This window comes from Chiloscyllium punctatum, chromosome 3 (assembly GCF_047496795.1).
Source record: "Chiloscyllium punctatum isolate Juve2018m chromosome 3, sChiPun1.3, whole genome shotgun sequence".
In the NCBI taxonomy this organism is placed as follows: Eukaryota; Metazoa; Chordata; class Chondrichthyes; order Orectolobiformes; family Hemiscylliidae; genus Chiloscyllium; species Chiloscyllium punctatum.
Window position 1 is genome coordinate 91400463 of NC_092741.1, and position 15255 is coordinate 91415717.

General features: G+C 41.1%; 1 protein-coding gene across 26 annotated transcripts in view; it reads right to left on the reverse strand.

The window, feature by feature from the left end:
- Positions 1-15255, reverse strand: part of epb41l2 (erythrocyte membrane protein band 4.1 like 2) — a 218351-nt gene that overhangs the window by 110931 nt on the left and 92165 nt on the right. For all 26 annotated transcript variants that reach the window (XM_072556130.1, XM_072556166.1, XM_072556093.1 and 23 more), the window contains exon 3: positions 12141-12365. In XM_072556130.1, coding sequence (XP_072412231.1) covers positions 12141-12365 — 225 coding nt within the window. The remainder of the gene's footprint in view (positions 1-12140; positions 12366-15255) is intronic.

Here is a 15255-nt window from a genome sequence, read left to right on the forward strand (position 1 = left end):
TCAAGCATAGTAGGGGGAAGTTGTGCGTGGAGTCAGAGGAGATAGGGGAAGGACTAACTGAATACTTATTGTCAGTATTCACACTAGAAAAAGACAATGTGGTCAAGGAAAATACGAAGGTACAAGCTACTAGACTAGATGGGATTAAGGTGCGCAGGTAGGTGGTGTTAGCGATTCTAGAAAGTGTAAAAATAGATGTCTCCTAGGACGGATGGGATTTATCCTAGGATTCTCTGGGAAGCCAGGGAAGAGATTGCTGAGCCTTTGGCTTAGATCTTTACATTGTCACTGTTTACAGGAATATTGCCAGAAGACTGGAGGATAGCTAATGCTGTTCCCTTGTTCAAGAAGGGGTGGAGAGACAACCCTGGAAATTATAGATCTGTGAGCCTTAATTCAGTTGTGGGTAAAGTGTTGGAAAGGGTTATAAGAGATAGGATTTATCATCATCTAGAGAGGAATAAGTTTATTAGGGATAGACAGTTTTGATAAGGGTAAGTTGTGCCTCACAAACCTTATTGAGTTCTTTGAGAAGGTGACCAAACAGGTGGATGAGGGTAAAATGGTTGGTGTGGTGCATATGGATTTCAGTAAGGTATTTGAGAAGGTTCCCCACGGTAGGTTATTGCACAAAATATGAAGGCATTGGATGGAGGATGATTTAGTGGTTTGGATCAGAAATTGGCTGGCTGAAAGACGACAGAGGGTGGTGGTTGATGGGACATATTCATCCTGGAGTTCAGTTACTAGTGGGGTACCTCAAGGATGTGTTTTGGGTCCCCTGTTGTTTGTCATTTATATAAATGACCTGGATGAGGGTGTGGAAGGATGGGTTAGTAAATATGTGGATAACAAGAAGGTCGGTGGTGTTGTGGATAGTGCTGAAGGATGTTGCAGGTTACAGGGGGACATAGATAAGCAACAGAGCTGAGCTGAGAGGTGACAAATGGAATTTAATGCAGAAAAGTGAAAGGTGATTCACTTTGGGAGGAGTAACAGGAATACAGAGCTCTGGACTAATGGTAAGGTTCTTGGTAGTGTAGATGAGCAGAGAGATCCCGGTGTCCAGGTACATAGATCCTTGAAAGTTGCCACCTAAATTGATAGGGTTGTTAAGGCGGCATACAGTGTGTTAGCTTTTATTGGTAGAGGGATCGAGTTTTTAAACCAGAAGATCATGCTGCAGCTGTAGAAAACTCTGGTGCAGCCACACTTGGAGTATTGTGTACAGTTCTGGTCACTGCATTATAGGAAGGACGTGGAAGGTTTGAAAAGGGTTCAGAGATTTACTAGGAAGTTGTTTGGTATGGAGGGAAGGTCTTACGAGGTAAGGCTGAGGGACTTGAGGCTGTTTTCATCAGAGAAAAGACAGTTGAGAGGCGACTTAATTCAGACATAAGAGAATCAGAGAGTTAGATAGGGCGGACAGTGAGAGCCTTTTTCCTTGGATGGCGATTTATGGCAAGAGGGGACATGGTTTTAAATTGAGGGGTGATAGATATAGGTCAGATTTCAGAAATAGTTTCTTTACTCAGAGCAGTACAGGCGTGGAATGCACTGCCTGCAACAGTCGTTGACTCGCAAACTTTAAGGGCTTTTAAATGGTCATTGGATAGCCATCTTGATGAGAATGGAATAGTGTAGGTTAGATGGACTTCAGATTGGTTCCACAAGTCAGCGCAACATCAAGGGCTGAAGGGCCTGTACTGTGCTATAATGTTGTACGTTCTTTGTCATACAACTGATGCAAAGTATTGAACAAACCTAGACCGCTGTTAAGTCTTTAATCACTTAGAATGGTGTTACTTCATTCATGATGCAATATAAATTTAAGTTATTGAAGGTATATTGGGTATTTGGTTGTACCCAAACACCCTCTTTCAGTCTGGGCCCTCTCGCCCTCACTTCCTATTCTGGTAGAACGCTCATCCACTGAATTTGACAAATACAATGCAATACCAACATGAAGAACACATCCCTCAAGAGCTCAAGTTTGCTACATTCCACCAGACGTTGCACATTTTCTTTTGCCCAACAAACTGCAACAGATGGAAAAATTGTTGATACTTTCCTTCTACATTGAATGATCCTTATTTCATGTTTGGCAGAGTCCGTTCCTTGTATTATCAGCCACCTTTAAACAAAGGTTTAAAAAAAACAAGCCATTTGTCCAAGGTTCTCTGATCCTTCTTTTTGGGATCAAGTCCAAAAGACCTTTACAACAAACTTCAATACACAAAGGACTTTTATTCAATTCAGCATAATACCCAACACCAGTAAGCATTTTTTAAAAATGCCTACTAAATTTTAAACCATTATGAATCCAGGATTCAAAAGCAATGAATGTGTTGCCTTTATTGAACACTTGCACTGGTATGTTGCTCCAAACTTGTTTATATTGTCTAATTGCACAGATTGAATTTCAACAAACCAATTACATATTCTAGCTAATGTTATAATGCCAAGAAATCAACATCACAGCTTATTAATACAACAAAAAAAATTGACAATCATACAGGTTATACAATATTCTGAAACATACAACTCTATGAAACTATTGTTAACTACATTATTAGTTAAAGTTGAAGCAAGTGTGCTATGATTTGCTCTCACTACTGAGCAATCATATGCTGGGATCTTCTCAGACTATCAGAACCTAATTTTGGTGATTAACAGGACATTGAATGCATATTAATGTTTCCATTGTATAATTAACATATCAATAGCTTCACAGTTATTGATAAATCTCAACTACAAAAGTTTGGTATATACATGAAGTAGTTTATTGAAAATTATTTTGTAGGCATACTGCAACATATGCTTAACATTAAAATATTCCAATAGCTGCTAATTTATATGAGATAAAGTCACACACTTGCACTGCATCATAGATCTGTGCTGTCATTAGAGAAAAATGATGGGTGGTTTACCCTGACAGTCAGCCCACCTCAGGCAAGTTGAGGTTAAGAGTTGAGAAGAGGAGTCCTTCAAGCCAACCTCAGCCAGGCTGAACTATATTCACAATATCGGAGTATGACATGGGACATAACAATGGTAAATCTGAAAGGATGCAAACAGACAAATACCTATTTTTCTAAATTAACAAAAAATCCATCAAAATCACATTCTACCTTCATATCTAAACAGCATATAGGCAGTTTTGGGGTATCACTTGAACTTGGCGACAAATTATGTTAATTTGGTGCAGCAGTAGATTATTTATTTGTCAGCCACAATTTTGAAAACAAAACTTTCTATCTACTGTGAATTGTGCAAACAAGATAATGAGCATTTGTTCCAGCATTGTTATTCTTTGAATATTCAAATAGTTGTGCCATGAAGATTGGAAATTCACAATTTCAGTTGGTAAACTATCATTACTATTGTCTTTGCATTCGAGTCCAGTAAACATATTCCTCGTGAACAGGAAGGAAGTGCGGACTGCAAATGCTGGAGAGTGAGAGGTGAAAAGTGTAGTGTTGGAAAAGCACAGGTCAGGCAGCATTCACATTACTGATGGGGGGCTTATGCCCGAAAATCTCAGACACCTCCTCCTACTACACCCCTCCGCCCCTCGACCATGACCTCACCTCCCATCACCAAACCATCCACAACCTCATCACCTCAGGGAATCTCCCATCCACAGCCTCCAACCTCATAGTTCTGCAATCCCACCTCTTACCCAAAATCCAAAAACCTGACTGCTCTAGGCAATCTGATGCAAATTGTTTCTGCCTGAACTTACCTCTTCATATCTCGACATGGTCTTGTTTCCCCCCCCTTTGGTCCAGGAACTCCCCACATATATTCAGGACACCACCCACACTCTCCACTTCCTCCATAACGTTTGTTTCCCCAGCCCCCAAAGCCTCATCTCTGCCATGGACATTCAGTCCCTCTACACATCCTTCCGCCATGACGGAGGCATCCAAGCCCTCAGTTTCTACCTCGCCCACTGCCAACCAGTACCTTTCACCGACACTCATTTGATTGGCGGAACTGGTCCTCACCCTCATCAACTTCTCCTTCAAATCCTCCCACTTCCTTTAGACCAAAGAAGGGGTAGCCATAGGCATCCCTAGCTATCCCTGCCTCTTCATAGGCTAAGTGGAAGAGTCCATCTTTCACAGTCACACCAGCACCATACCCCAGCTAGATTAATGATTGTACTGGCGCCACCTTGTGCTCTCAAGAAGAGGTTGATCAGTTCATCAACTAACACCTTCCACCTTGACCTTAAGTTCACACAGACCATCTCTGACACCTCCCATCCCCTCCTGGACCTCTCCATCTCTATCTCTGGTGACTGACTCAACACAGACATCTATTTCAAACCCAATGACTCCCACAGTTACTTTGAATACACCTCCTCCCACCCACCCTCCTGTAAAAACATGATCCCTTACTCAGAATTGCTCCTCCTCCATCTGATCTGCTCCCAGGATTCCACTCCAGGACAACACAGATGGCCTCCTATTTCAAGGACCGTAATTTCCCTCCCACGTGTTCAACAATGCCCTCTAGTGCATCTCCTTCACTTCTTGCACCTCTGCCCTTGAACTTCACTCTCTCCAACCTCAAAAAGAATAGAACCACACCCAATCCAGTCTTCACCTCCCATCCCATTAATCTCCAGACACAGTGCATTATCCTCTGCCATTTCCATCACCTCCGATCACACCCCACCACCAAAGATATAATTCCCTTACTGTGTATTCTGCAGAGACCATTCCCTCTATGACTCCCTGGTTAGGTCCACGCCTCCCCACCAACTAACCCTCCACTCCCAGCACCTTCCCTTGCCACCACATGTGATGTAAAACCTGCACCTACACCTTCCCGTCACTGCCACCCAAGGCCCCAAAGGATTTTTCCACATCTGGCAGAACTTTTCATGCACATCCGCCCACCTCATCTACTGCGTCCGTGGCTCTCAATGTGGCCTCCTCTATACCAGGGATACAGGACGCCACCTCATGGAGCATTTCAGGGAACATCTCTAGGACACACGCATCAAAAAAAAACCCACCACTCTGCGGCCAACCACTTCAACTCCCCCTTCCACTCCCCCAAGGACATGCAAGCCCCGGGCCACCTCCATCGCCAAACCAAAGAAACCTGCCAACAGGAGGAAGAACACCTCATCTTCTGCCTTGGAACCCTTCAACCACAGGGCATCAACAATCAACTTCACTAGTTTCCAAATCACCCTCCCCCCATCTCATCCCAGATCCAACCCTCCAACTTGGCACTGTCCACTTGACCTGTCCTACTTGCCCATCTTCCTTCCCACCTATCCGCTCCACCCTCTCCACCTGCATCCAACTGTTACTTTCCCAGCTACCTGCCCCCCCCCCCCCCCCATTTATCTCTCAGCCCTCTTTACCCTCCACATTTGGTTTGTACCCAAAGTGTTGATTCTCCTACGCCTCGGATGCTGTCTGACCTGCTGCCCTTTTCCAGCGCCACACTTTGACTCGTGAACAGAGGAACAACAGATATGATGACTGCATTTCCCTTCTGGATATGTTCCTGTTATGGCCACAGCAGAAATAAATGACAAAGGTGGTCTCCTCAGCCCTGAAAATGGAGATCGTCCCAATCCTACTCTGAGTAACATGCTATGATTGGACCCTGGGTGAGGGCATCTAATTCATTATGATTCTGAATAGACTACCTCCAAATTGTAGTTCCTGGGTGAGGAGGGATGAACTGGCTCCCATTCTTCTCTTATCCTTTTCCTGGTTGGTTGTAATAAGTTAATTTTAAAAAGGATCCCTTCCTCATGAATGCCTTCTCCCAGTCCAAATGTACTTATGTTTTAAAAGGAGTCAGTTTAACCAGCCTTTTTTGAGTTAATAAGGGTGAGTTTTTAAGCTGCTATTGGTGAGAAAAGTCAAGGTATATATACAGATTATTGAACAAGTGAATTGCATAAAGCGCTAACAATTAAAAAGATGCACAAATCCATTTCTAGCATCTGGGAACAGTTGTTGGTAGAATGTGGCAACAATTAAGCTGGATGATTTTGTTAACTCTAGATATGCAGAATTGTTTATTATACTCTGAAATTCCATCCCTAAGCTGTTGCACCCCTTCACCTTTAAGACACTTGTCAAAAATCTCTCTCAATGGCCAAGCTTTTAATAACTCTTCTTAATATCTCCTCCTTCGGTTCCTCATTCAACTTTGTTCTGATTAAATGGATATTCAGGATGTTTCCCTACACTAATAGTGCTAAATCAAGTTGGTTTCCTTGAAAGGGAGGTTAAATTTTCTTTTTTAAAAAAAGATTTCACACAAACTACACCTCTGCCTACAACCATATGCCGGTAGGAGGTATATCATCACACCACCACACAACATACTTAGTATGAACTGCTTGGAATGAAGTATAATTAAGCACAAATGTTCTTTATGATCATGTGTAGTTATGCGATTTCCACTACGGGGCACACATATTGCAGGCAGCCATCTTAGAGACACACTCAGGAGAAAAGCAGTAAAATTGATGAATGCCACGTTGTTCCGAATTGTCTTGAACATTTGACTGGAAACCTCCAAAAAAAAATTTTTTAAAAAAGAGATTTGCAACATTAAACCATTGACTGTAGAACAGATCTATCTTCCTAAACATAGTCTGAGTATAAACAAGGTAAAAACAATGACTGCAGATGCTGGAAACCAGATTCTGGATTAGTGGTGCTGGAAGAGCACAGCAGTTCAGGCAGCATCCAAATAGCTTCGAAATCGACGTTTCAGGCAAAAGCCCTTCATCAGGAATAAAGGCAGTGAGCCTGAAGCGTGGAGAGATAAGCTAGAGGAGGGTGGGGGTGGGGAAAAAGCAGCATCACGACATGGTTGAAGAGCTTCAGTGCAGAGGAAATGACCTGGGAGTTGCAGTGGGAGAGGGATTCCCTGAGATTCTTGTAGAGAGAGGAGGAAAACTTCTTCAAGGCAGGCATCCTTGCAAGAGGATTCGCAGTAGGGTTAAAATCAACGAGGTAAAAACACCACTAATCCAGAATCTGGTTTCCAGCATCTGCAGTCATTGTTTTTACCTCGTTGATTTTAACCCTACTGCGAATCCTCTTGCAAGGATGCCTGCCTTGAAGTTTTCCTCCTCTCTCTACAAGAATCTCAGGGAATCCCTCTCCCACTGCAACTCCCAGGTCATTTCCTCTGCACTGAAGCTCTTCAACCATGTCGTGATGCTGCTTTCTCCCCACCCCCACCCTCCTCTAGCTTATCTCTCCACGCTTCAGGCTCACTGCCTTTATTCCTGATGAAGGGCTTTTGCCCGAAACGTCGATTTCAAAGCTATTTGGATGCTGCCTGAACTGCTGTGCTCTTCCAGCACCACTAATCCATATTCTAAGTAGATCTACAGCAAAATGGACTGAAACTGTTCAAGACGACAGCTCACCACCACCTTAAGGACAACTAGGGATCTGCAATAAATGCTGGTCTGGCCAACAATGCCTACATGAACGAATATTTAAAAACCTAGCAAGGGTATAATGCATTTACAGGTGCTTTCCTGGAGAAAATCATCTCAAACTAAATGAGAACGTAAGACCAGTTCAGTAGCTGCCGCCCTCAAGTCTAGTCTGAAAGACAATAGAACATAGAACATTACAACGCAGTACAGGCCCTTCGACCCTTGATATTGTGCAGACCTGTGGAAATAATCTGAAGCCTACCTATCCTACACTATCCCATTTTCATCCATATGTTTATCCAACAACCAGTTAAATGCCCTTAACGTTGGCAAGTCTACTACTAAATGCAGAGATGCTGAAAGGGAAGGAAATAATCAAGAAAGTGATAACTCCTACAGGCTAGATTAGCAGTATAGTAGCAGTGAAACAACCTGAAAATCTAAGAGTATATGTCAATATAAAAAAAAGTAAATAAAGCTTCAGAGATCTTCCCAACCCATGCCAACCTGCACATGCAATTACCTTTACCAAAGCATGCAAAAAATAGTGGCAAGTAAAATTGGATGAAATCAGCAGCTTCCTCAGTAAATTTTGAATTATCTTTCAGAGCTGTGCATGCCATTAACATATCCACAGCTCCAGAGGAATATGAACTAGACAACATAAACTACTTCGTAATCTTACTGGAGCAGAGACCATGGAAGATGATCAGTTAGTTTATGGATATGGTGACACAATGGAAGAAGGATTGCTGACCAAAAGCAAAGTCTGGCATAAGTGCAAGACAGAAATCGCCAGACAAACCTGAAACTGAACAAGAAAAAATTACAATCGAAGATGCTTGAAGTTCAGAGGTCACAAAAGATCTTTGACTAGACCCCAAATTTAAGTGGGCCATTCAGGCCCTCAGGCTGCTCAGCTATTCAGAAAGATCATGGCTGATCTGATTGTAACTTCCAGTCCACATTCCTGCCTAACCCTGACATTATTTCATCCTCTTGCTTAACAAAAATCTATCCAGCTTAGCCTTAAAATATTCAAGGACTCTTTTCAAGAAGAGAATTCAAAAGACTCAACTTTCATACAATAAAGTATAATATTCTATAAGCTTTCCCAATACCTGCATAACCTTTTGTACTTCGTACACAACTGCAGAACACTAATCTCTCACCACTGAAATTATATGCATTTTTATTCTCCCTGACAAAATGGAAGGTTTCACATTTTTCCACATTATATTCCAGTTACCCATTACCTTAACCCATCTTTGTCTTTTTGTAGCCTCCTTAAGTCCTCTTCACAACTTACTGTTCAATCTATCACTGTCACCAGATTTAGCAACCATACTTTGTTGTTTTTCTAAATCATTTAAGTAACTGAGAAATTTGAGGTCCCAACACCAATTCTTGTGGCTCACCATTGTTACATCTTATCATTCTGAAAAAGACCAATTTATGCTGAATGTTTCTTGTTGGCCAGCCAATCTTTTATTCATGAAATTATGCAATGCTGTACACTTTAAAATAACTCCTGGAAATCCAAGCACGGTACATCCAACAGCTTCCTTGTATCCACATCCATGACACTCCTCGAAGAACTCCAACAGACTTGTTGAATGTGATTTCCCTTTTACAAGCCATGTTGACTCAGCCTCATTACCTTGAACTTACCCAACTGTTCTGCTGTAGCTTGTTTTAAGATTAGCTTCTAATATTTTCCTATCTTTTACTGGAGACTAGAATAAGAAGAAATGAAAAAATTGAGCTCCAACGAATCTAGCTCTTAGCAATTATACATGCACCTTAGGTACTCCGCAACCAATCAGCTCATAACTTTGTTGTGATATTCCAGTTTGATTTTCACCTTCTCTGTCCTTTGTCTTCCCTTGCAGTTCCATTCTCTGTTCCCTCCTAGGAATTTGTAGCCACAAACCACGCTCCGTTTATATCCTGGTCAGTTCCCAGTGTGGTTCCTTGTAAGTCTGTTTTCTCAAGTTTAGTGTAGCTCTGAGCCTTACTCTCCATTTCGATCCACTTTGTCTCTGGTGTGTTTCCTAGCAGATGAATTTATTTTCTTACCCTCTCCCAAGCAGACTTCCAAGTATAAAAACCTTCTGTCAAACTTGCAAACTGCAATGAATATCTTGTAATACTTTGAAATAGCATACATTTCTCTTTATCTGAGCCTTTGAATTGGAAATCAACATCTGATATAAAATGTCGCTGATACACAAGTAATTAATGAGTATTAACTTGAAAAGTTAAATCTGTGAAATGTTTCACGTCCACAATGACTCTTCTATAGAAACTCAAGGGAACCACTCCTGTCCAAGTCAATAGAAGAATTAACAACGTTAATTTTGTTTCTCTTTCCACAGATACTGCCAGACCTGCTGAGCTTCTCCAGCTTATCCTGTTTTTATTTCAGATCTCCAATATCTGCAGTACTTTGCTGGTTGATAGCCTATACTTAGTAATCTATACTTTCCAACATTCTAGTTCCTTAAGCAATGTGACCTGCTGGAACTACGAACTGTCATGTTAGCATCCAGCTTAAAGAGGACACAAAGAGATACGTGACAAATGGTTTCTCAGTATTGAAATAATAATAAAATGTTAAACACATCTGTGCCATTTTTCCTCAGATAGTTCAATCCATATGTCATGTAAAGAACAATGTATTCATCAACATATTAATGTCACTGGCCACAAGTTCTCTCATCTAACTCAGGAAATTGAATTGGATTTTAAGTGTAGTGTAATCATTTAAATAACAGAGCAGCTTTAATAGCCTAAAGACCAATACTTGGGGTCTGAGCCATCCCTTTCCCATGCCAACTCTATCACATGGATCATTAGCTCACCTGTAGCAGCAGCTGCAGCTGTTTCACCACCCATTATCTTCTGACTTTCTCTGCTTACCGAGGTTCTACATGCCTATTTTCTTCATACACACTCATTCTTTAGTTTCACCACAAATCATCAAAGACTACACATTTCAGGACACCCTCTAGAATACTCATTCTTTCTTGTCAACCAAATCAAGTCTGCCAGCTGCATATTCCAACACATACCCGATTCAAAGAACTAAAATTGTGATACAACTATCAAATCCCCTTCTCCTCTGCAACAGTTCCTTCAAGGACTTCATTCCCTAGCAAACTTAAGCTTTCAACAATAATTATTTCTGTTTCTTCAAATATATTTACTAATATATGAATGATATGACATAATGCATCTCAACTTGGAATTGCAGACACAATTTAGTTTGAACCAAAATGCTTCCATTTTCAATAGCAGACTTTTCAGTGATCTGGACTTGATAATCAAAAAATGTCAGCCATTTATTACATTTTGACATAGATTTTGTGCCCGACTAGAAATCCATTTCGGTCTAACATCCTTTACAGGGGATCAGGGAGCTGTGTGAACCATCCAAGCTATTGTGCATCTACTTGTGCGGATTTAGAAAACATTACTGAAGCATGCACAAATGCCTTTTGAAATAGTGCAGTCAATTAATCTCCCTTTCTTCAATGTCCTAGTTAAGGAAGCCCAAGATTCTCTTATACCATCTACCACACGTCTTCCTTCTTTGGTCAATGAATTCATGAGGACTCTTACAATTGCACACACAGCTGGCATTATTGGCAAGTTCGTAATTAGGACCGGAGCAATTTGTTCACTGTGCAAGTTAGATGCGGAAATAGAGCACATCAAAGTCACTGTGCAGGTCAACAACTTCCCTAATCAGATCATTTCTTGCTGGATAAGCCTAAATTGTTGGATCTGAAAAAAGCTCAGCTCTCTCAGATTATCCTCAAAAGGACAAGATATCTCAAAAGTTTGAATAAGTGCCATCATGCAGTGGAAGCAAACATTCCTTCAACTGTTTGCAAAAAGCAAATACTGACCATGCTGAACTTGCAATATCAACTCAGTGTTCAACATTAGATTTGATTCTGTGAGTAAACAACATTTGCTAAATAATCCCAATTATGTCAATAATTATGCGGAGAACCAGTTTAGAATCATCAGCCAGGTTTACAGTATTGTGCAGTTGCGTGTACTCAAAGTTACATATATTGGTACACAGAGCCCTGTTTTTTGCAGACAGAAAGGATATATATACACATATATACAGACATTGCTTGTTTCAATGCAACAAAATCAGTGACAGTCAATCTCTGCTTCATTCCTCAAAACAATGCCTTCACCAGAAGTAACCAGTCTGATTTAAAATGCAAGTAAAATTTAGCAGTTAATCACCACTTATCATTGACTGGTGCATTGTCTATGTCAATACTTCTACTAATTAGAATCCATTCACCATCCAAGCAGCACGTTTCTCTCGTACAGTCTAAATGTTGCTGCTCCTTTGGTACTTCTTACGAATTAACCTGATGTGTAGAAGATGAAAAGCTTTAATAAAATGATTTTTTTTCTCAACAATATTAAAAACCTATTTGCTCTATGTCCACTCCAACTGCCTGAAAACCATGCAAGTTCTTATCTAAACATTTAAATATGCTAGTGTTCACATTCTAGGATGACTTGGAAGTGAACATATTAAACAACTTATGATTTGGAGGTGTACTCCCTGCTGTGACTAGTAAGTCCTACAACATCCAAATTGAGTGCATATACTGTCCGTAATGATCACAAAACTACTGTTATCATTAACTAAACTTTTCCTTACCTCAATTTCATAGCTGGATTCTGAACCATCCAACATAAGGACTTTGCTTTGCACAACCTTGATTTTTTTGGGAATTTTCAGAGGGGACTTTTTGCTTGTATCTTCAGCTTTCTGAGGGTCTTCACCTTTGTTACTTTCCTCCTTTTTCTCCTCTGTTATCACATCTTCATTATTCAGACCAGCATCTTTTTCCAACGATTCTACAATCTTCTCCTCTTCAACTGGCTGAAAAAGTGGATTTAAGTTTAATATATTTCACTAATTACAAAAAAAGTGACTCATCTTTAAGTCAGTGAATTTCAAAATACTGGTTATTTTATAACTGATATTTTATGCTTCAAAACTAAAACTTCCAGCAGGTAAAAAGGGAAGACAAATGGAACACTAACCTGCTTTTCAAAAGGAATGGAGTATAAAAATAAGGAAATCCAAGTCACGAGTCAGTCAACATTTGGAATACTGTGAATAATTGTGGGCACCTTATCCAAGGAAAAATATACTGGTATTGGAGACATTCCCAAAAAGGTTCACTAGGCTGATGGAAGGACTTTCTTATGAGGAGAGGTTGAGCCTGGACTCTCAAATTTAGAATGAGAGGTGATCAAATTGAAACATAAAAGATTCTAATGGGATTTAACAAGGTAGATGCAGAGAGACTACCTCCCCTTCTAAGACAGTCAAAGAGTCAGAGCACAGATGAGGCCCTTCAGCCCATTGAGTTTACACCAACCTACCTGCACCAATCAGGCTTTCCAGGATTTGTCCCACAGCCTTGTATGTTATGACTCTATGAGTGCTCATTCATGTACTTTTAAAAGGTATGACGCTTCCCACCTCTGCTGCCATCCCAGATTCCCATCAATCTCTGGCTACAAAGCTTTTGCTCCCAGTCCATTTTGGCATCTTATTTTTTCTAATCTTATTACAATCGGCCTTTCCTCCTGATTTCAGACCCATCCTTGTCTTTTTCCATAACATTCTCGAATCTAACAGTTATAATTATGATCTGCAAAATGCTCCCCAACTGATCGCTCAACCGTTTACCTGGCTTCATTAAGTCCGAGTCTGTCCTCCGTCTTGTAGGGCCTTCAATGTACCAACTTAAGAATTCCACTCTCTTTAAACCTTTTACATTGTGACTACCCCAAGTTAATGCTGGGCAGTTGAAATCACCTAATATTACCACCTTTATACTTCTCTGGAATTTGCCAGCATGATTTGATTTTTACAAAACCATGTTGATTTTGCCTATTTGTATTTTGATTTTCTAAACATCTTGATGCTATCTCCTTTCTTTCAATTAGATTCCATTCCTAAATTCCTTTGTATCCATGGGCAGTACATTCTTCTCCTGGAGTTGTCATCTCCGAATGAAAGATACCTTTGTTGAGAGTCATGAACTTTCTTAAAATACCAACACTGTGTCTTCAAATCTCCTACTTTTTCACCTATTTTCCCCATTCACTTTAGGCCGTCATTCACCGTTCTTTGTCGAATAGAGGTGCTACATTCCTGATTTTCCAATTTATCTCATTATAGAGTCAGATGTACAGCCTGGAAATAGCCCTTTCGGTCCAACTCCCCCATGCCGACCAGATAGCCTGAATTAATCTAGTCCCCATTTGTCAGCATTTGACCCATATCCCTCTAAACCCTTCCTACTCATGTCTATCCAGATGCCTCAAATGTTATAACTGTACCAGCCTCTTGCACCTCCTCTTGCAGCTCATTCCATGTACATACCGCACTCTGCATGAGAAAGTTGCCCCTCAGGTGCCTTTTAAATCTTTTCCCTCTCACCTTTAACCAATGCCCTTCAGTTTGGGACTCCCCAATTCACCCTGTCAATGCCTATCAATGATTTTATAAACCTCTATAAGGTCATCTCTCAGCCTCCGACGCTCCAAGGAAAACAGCCCCAGTCCATTCAGCCTCTCCCGATATCTGAAACCCTCCAATCCTGGCAACATCCTTATGAATCTTTTCTGAGCCCTTACAAGTTTCACAACATCCTTTCTATAGCATTAAGTCTATGCTTCAGAAAAGATTAGATTAGATTCCCTACAGTGCAGAAACAGGCCCTTCAGCCCAACCAGTCCACACCAACCCTCCGAAGAGTAACCCCCCCAGACCCATTCCCCTCTGAATGATGCACCTAGCACTATGGGCAATTTTAGCGTGGCCAATTCACCCAACCTGCACATCTTTGGACTAAAATAACTGCCCAACTATTCTAACCTTGGCCCATAGTCTTGGCATCACAAGTGCAGGAATAAAAGAATGACTAGGCTAGGGTAGGAAAAGGTCCAGTCAAGGATAGTAATGGGAAGTTGCGTGTGGAGGTTGAAGAGATTGGGGAGACACTGAATGAACACTTTTCGTCAGTATTCACTCAGGAACAGGACATTGTTGCTGATGTGAATACTGAGTCACAATTAATTAGAATGGACGGCTTTGAGAAATGTAGGGAAGAGGTGTTGGAAATTCTGGAAAGGGTGAAAATAGATAAGACCCCTGGGCATGATGGCATTTATTCTAGGATCCTCTGGGAAGCTAGGGAGGAGATTGCAGAGCCATTGGCCTTGATTTTTATGTCTTCGTTGTCTACAGGAATAGTGCCAGAAGACTGGAGGATAGCAAATATGGTTCCCTTGTTCAAGAAGGGGAGTAGGGATAACCCTAGTAACTATAGGCCAGTGAGCCTCACTTCTGTTGTGGGCAAAGTCTTAGAGAGAATTGTAAGGGATAGGATTTATGAACATCTGGATAGGAATAATGTGATCAAGGATAGTCAGCATGGTTTTGTGAAGGGCAGATCGTGCCTCACAAACCTTATTGAATTCTTTGAGAATGTGACTAAGGAGGTGGACGAGGGTAAAGCGGTAGATGTGGTGTATATGGATTTTAGTAAGGCGTTTGATAAGGTTCCCCATAGTAGGCTACTGCAAAAAATACGGAGGTTTGGCATTGAGGGTGAGTTGGAGGTTTGGATTAGGAATTGGCTGGCTGGAAGAAGACAGAGGGTAGTAGTTGATGGTAAAGGTTCATCTTGGAGTGCAGTTACTAGCGGTGTTCCGCAAGGATCTGTTTTGGGACCATTGCTGTTTGTCATTTT